At 45.8% G+C, this 4,492-nt stretch overlaps 1 protein-coding gene across 1 annotated transcript; it reads left to right on the top strand.

The window, feature by feature from the left end:
• Window positions 1-3,508: 3,508 nt before the first annotated feature.
• LOC103262450 (non-histone chromosomal protein HMG-17) lies at window positions 3,509-4,292 on the top strand. Its single transcript, XM_008060067.2, has one exon. It carries the CDS (start codon window positions 3,596-3,598, stop codon window positions 3,866-3,868), a length of 273 nt encoding a protein of 90 aa, XP_008058258.1. The 5' UTR covers window positions 3,509-3,595; the 3' UTR covers window positions 3,869-4,292.
• The last annotated feature ends 200 nt before the right edge of the window (window positions 4,293-4,492 follow it).

Raw genomic sequence — 4,492 nt, 5'->3', positions numbered from 1 at the left:
GCATGCACCATCACACCTGGCTAATTTTTTAATTTATTGTAGAGAGGTGGTCAAGTTGCCCAGGTTGCTCTCAAACCCCTGGGCTCAGACAACCCTCTCCCCTCAGCCTCTCAAAGTGCTGTGATTACAGGTGTGAGCCATGGCGCTCGGCCCCTGAGGTTTCTTAAATTCTAAAAATGGAAAATAGCAGCAGTCATTCTTCAATGGTAGAAATCATGGGTATAAAGCTTGGGGATTTTCAACAGCCAAGTTTCTTGCTACTTATTCTGAAAGAAAATCCACATTCAGAGAAAGGCACACATGAGAAGGGAGGAGTCTGGCAGTGCTGGATGCTTGAGTCCTACTTGTTCCTGACTTACATTCCCAACCCTTCCCCCTTTCCAGTTTCAAGCCTTCCTTCAGCTTATGAACAAAACAGTCCATGTTTTTTTGACCTGACCTCGCTCAAAGTGGATGTCTCTGTCTTGAAACTAAAAGAGGCCAAGTGCTCAAGGTGTATTCCTCAGGGCTAGGAATGCACGGAATTGAACTGGACAGGAGCCAGGTGCCAACCAGGGTAATCTGCAGCAGCTAGCCATTGCTTGGGTAATCTGTACTCTGGCACTATTTGCTTCTTGACTTTCATGTGTCTCTTTGACTTCCTTTTCCTTTGGTTTCTCAGTCAAGTGTGATTTTGTTTTGTTTTTTTTTTAGCAAATTTAAGACCGTCTCAGCTGAGCTAAAGGGAAAAGATGTTCCACCCGTAGGCTAGGCTAGCTGAGGGTCTCAGAGCCTGAGAGAAGTCAGGACAAGTGAGGGCAGTGGAATTGGGACAGCCAGAGATGCCAAGGCAAGAAGCACATCCATATCTAAGCACTAGTAAATGGAAGAAAAACAACCTCTGTGGTTTCAGGAGAACTCAGGGAACCAAGCCAGGAAGGTTGAACAGTGTCTCAGTCACAAATTACCAGCGCTGTTTGTGCAGGGCCAAGGTCTGTCGCTTGCTTAGTTGTTATACTGGGGCAAGACTCTTCCAGAAACATGACGAGAGGTCAAGGCTGGCACATGTTCCTGCTCCAGGCTGAGCAGACTAGAGGAAACATTTGGCATTGGTTACTAGTCCCCTATCCCTAGTAATTGGTCCCAAGGTCTCCGAGGATCTTAGAGACTACACAAAGAAGTTTTTCAAATGTTCAGATTTCAGATATCTGACACAAATCAAGAATAGGATGACCTTCCTTAAGCCAATTATACTAGCAAGTAGTCTGGCAAACTTGAAGTATGGTATATAAAGTGTAAAAGCCCAAAGGACTCTAAATACACATAATATAAGGATTCCATCTACATAAGGAACGCTATTTTGAATGTGTTCGAATTCTGTTGTCTCTGAATAAGATGTTCTATAGAAAACTTTCGATTAATACAAAGGGCTAGCCAGGCTCTGTGACTCAGCCTGTAATCCCGCACCTTTGGGAGGCTGAGGTGAGTGGATTGCCTGAGCCCGCGGGTTCGAGACCCGCCTGGGCAACTTGGCGAGACCTCATCTCTACAATAAATCAAAAAATCAGCCGGGTGTAGTAGTGCACGCCTGTAATTCCAGCTACTTGGAAGGCTGAGACAGAAGGATCGCTGGAGGCCAGCAGATGGAGGCTGCGGTGGCTGGGACCAGCCACTGCACTCCAGTCTGGGCGACAGAGTGAGACTCCAACTCAAAAAAAAAAAAAAAAATACAAAGGGCTATATTTAAATCTGTAGAAGTGGAGGAACCCAGCCTTGAGAGCAGGTTCATTCACGAACCCTATGTCAGTCTGGCACGGTGGCTCATGCCTCTAATCCTAGCACTTTGGGAGGCTGAGGTGGGAGGATTGCTTTAGCCCAGGAGTTGGAGACCAGCATGTGCAACATAGTGAGACCTCATCTCTACAAAATTAGAAAAAATTAGCCAAGCGTGGTAGCATGTGCCTGTAGTCCCAGCTACTCAGAGGACTGAGGCAGAAGGATCGCCTGAACCCAGGAAGTTGAGTTTGCAGTGAGCTGGGATTGTGCCATTGCACTCCAGCCAGGGTGACAGTGAGACTGTCTCAAAAAAAAAAAGATAAAATAAATAAAACAATAAATAAGAATAATAAAAATAGCCCAAGTGCCAAACACTAGAACTGCTTAAATAAATTAAAAAAAGAAAGAACGCTGTGCCACCCATAACTATACCATTATGGCAGCCCAGATGTGGCAGCTGGAGCCAGCTCCTTGCAGCCTCCGTGTGGCTTTTCTTCCTCCCCTACAACCAGCTCCCTCTGACAAGCACAAAGCCTCCCCACCCAAACCTGGTGCCTTGTATCACTGTTTGTACTGAGGCCTAACACGAGTGCCTGGCACATGTGTGAATCCTCACTCTCACACCACGAGCAGCCTAGAACACCTGCCGTCCATGTTTCACGCCCCTGGTTTTCCTCCTCCGGCCCGAGGAGATATCCAGGATCCTCATCAATGCCCTGCATGTTCTGTCTCCCATCCTTGCACTGCCTTTTCCTGGTTCTTCCCCTCAGCTATCTTCCCTTCATTTTTTACCAGGCTTTCCACTGGCACAGACTATAGGGTCCAGCAGAGAACATATATGGTACTTCCCCAGTGTTATTCCCTCTGTGAGCCTATTCATGTTACTGGATTTTTCTTTGGGAGTATTTGCCACTTCCCCGACTATGGGAAGCAATAGCAAATGGCTGTGGAGAGAATGCTCTTAAAAGTACACAGAACAGCCGGGCTTGGTGGCTCAGCCTGTAATCCCAGCGCTTTGGGAGGCTGAGGTGAGTGGATTGCCTGAGCCCACGGGTTCGAGACCTGCCTGGGCAACTTGGCGAGACCTCATCTCTATAATAAATAAAAAATTAGCCGATGTGGTAGCGCACGCCTGTAGTTCCAGCTACTTGGAAGGCTGAGGTGGAAGGATCACCGGAGCCCAGCAGGTGGAGGCTGTGGTGGCCGGGAGCGGCCACTGCACTCCAGTCTGGGCGACTGAGTGAGACTCCAACTCAAAAAAAAAAAAAAAAAAGATGTGTAATTAACTTAAATGCCCACCAACCAATCAGTGAATAATGAGAATGTGATATATATACACTATGGAATACTACTCAGCTATCAAAAAGAATGAAACAATGTCTTTGCAGCAACTTGGACAGAGTTGGAGAGCATCATCCTAAGCAAACCAACACAGGAACAGAAAACTAAACACTGTATGTTCTCATTTCTAAGTGGGAGCTAAACCAAGGATCTGCAAAGACACAGAAAATGGTATCATGGACACTGGAGACTCAGAAGGAGGGAAGGCATGGAGGCATGAAAAATTACCTATCAGGTCCAACATGCACAGCTGGGAATGGTGGGTACACTTAAAGCCACTATACAGTGCACTATACAGTGCAACCATGTAACCAAAAACTGTTTGAAATCAAGAAAAAAAAGTCTAAAAAAATAAAAGTGTATACACAATTTTTTTTTAAAAAAGAGTGTAGGGGAGCAGTGTGAAGAAGAAGAGGCAAAAACAACCCCCGGACCGACCAAAACCCACGCGCCGCTCCATCCCCGCGTCCAACGCCTTAGTTCCGCTGCCATCACCACCATGCCCAAGAGAAAGGCTGAAGGGGATGCTAAAGGAGATAAAGCCAAGGTGAAGGACGAACCCCAGAGAAGATCTGCAAAGTTGTCTGCTAAACCTGCTCCTCCAAAGCCAGAGCCCAAGCCTAAGAAGGCCCCAGCTAAGAAGGAAGAGAAGGTACCCAAAGGGAAAAAGGGAAAAGCCGATGCTGGCAAGGAGGGGAATAACCCTGCAGAAAATGGAGATGCCAAAACAGACCAGGCACAGAAAGCTGAAGGTGCTGGAGATGCCAAGTGAAGTGTGTGCATTTTTGATAACTGTGTACTTCTGGTGACTGTACAGTTTGAAATACTATTTTTTTATCAAGTTTTATAAAAATGCAGCATTTTTTTTTTTTGTTAAGCTATGTTGTTAGCACACAGAACACTCCATTGTTGTTTTTTGGGAAAGGGGCATATGTCACTAATAGAATGTCTCCAAAGCTGAATTGATGTGGGGAAAACACCTTTCCCTGCTAGTTTTAAGAGACTTCCTCTTGGCTTCCAGGAGGAGGGATTCCCGACGTTGACACACATAGCCACCTTGGTACAAACACCTTGTGGTGTGGAAAAAACATTCATTTTTTTATGCCCTCTTCTCCCTTTCTGCCTTCAGCATAGTCTTAACTCCCTTAAACCCAGACATCAGTTGGGACCTGACCCCCAATAACTGGTTACCAGTATGTCAGTGATGCCACTGAGATGGCACCCCTCATAAAAGTAGCAGTTTTCTTTTATAGATTGTGGATCTTCAGAAAAATTCTGCCATTTTCATTTCATTTCCTGAAAGTCAGGGTCGGCTTATGAAAAGTTGTCAAACAACATGCTAAATGTCAAATGTCAACCCTCACTCTAAACTTCTTCCCTGTTCAGAGCATCAAAT

The sequence above is a fragment of the Carlito syrichta genome, unplaced genomic scaffold (assembly GCF_000164805.1).
Source record: "Carlito syrichta isolate Samal-C Ts95f unplaced genomic scaffold, Tarsius_syrichta-2.0.1 Scaffold304507, whole genome shotgun sequence".
NCBI lineage: Eukaryota > Metazoa > Chordata > Mammalia > Primates > Tarsiidae > Carlito > Carlito syrichta.
Note: the sequence above shows the minus strand (reverse complement) of the source record. Positions and strands in the feature narration are given on the sequence as shown.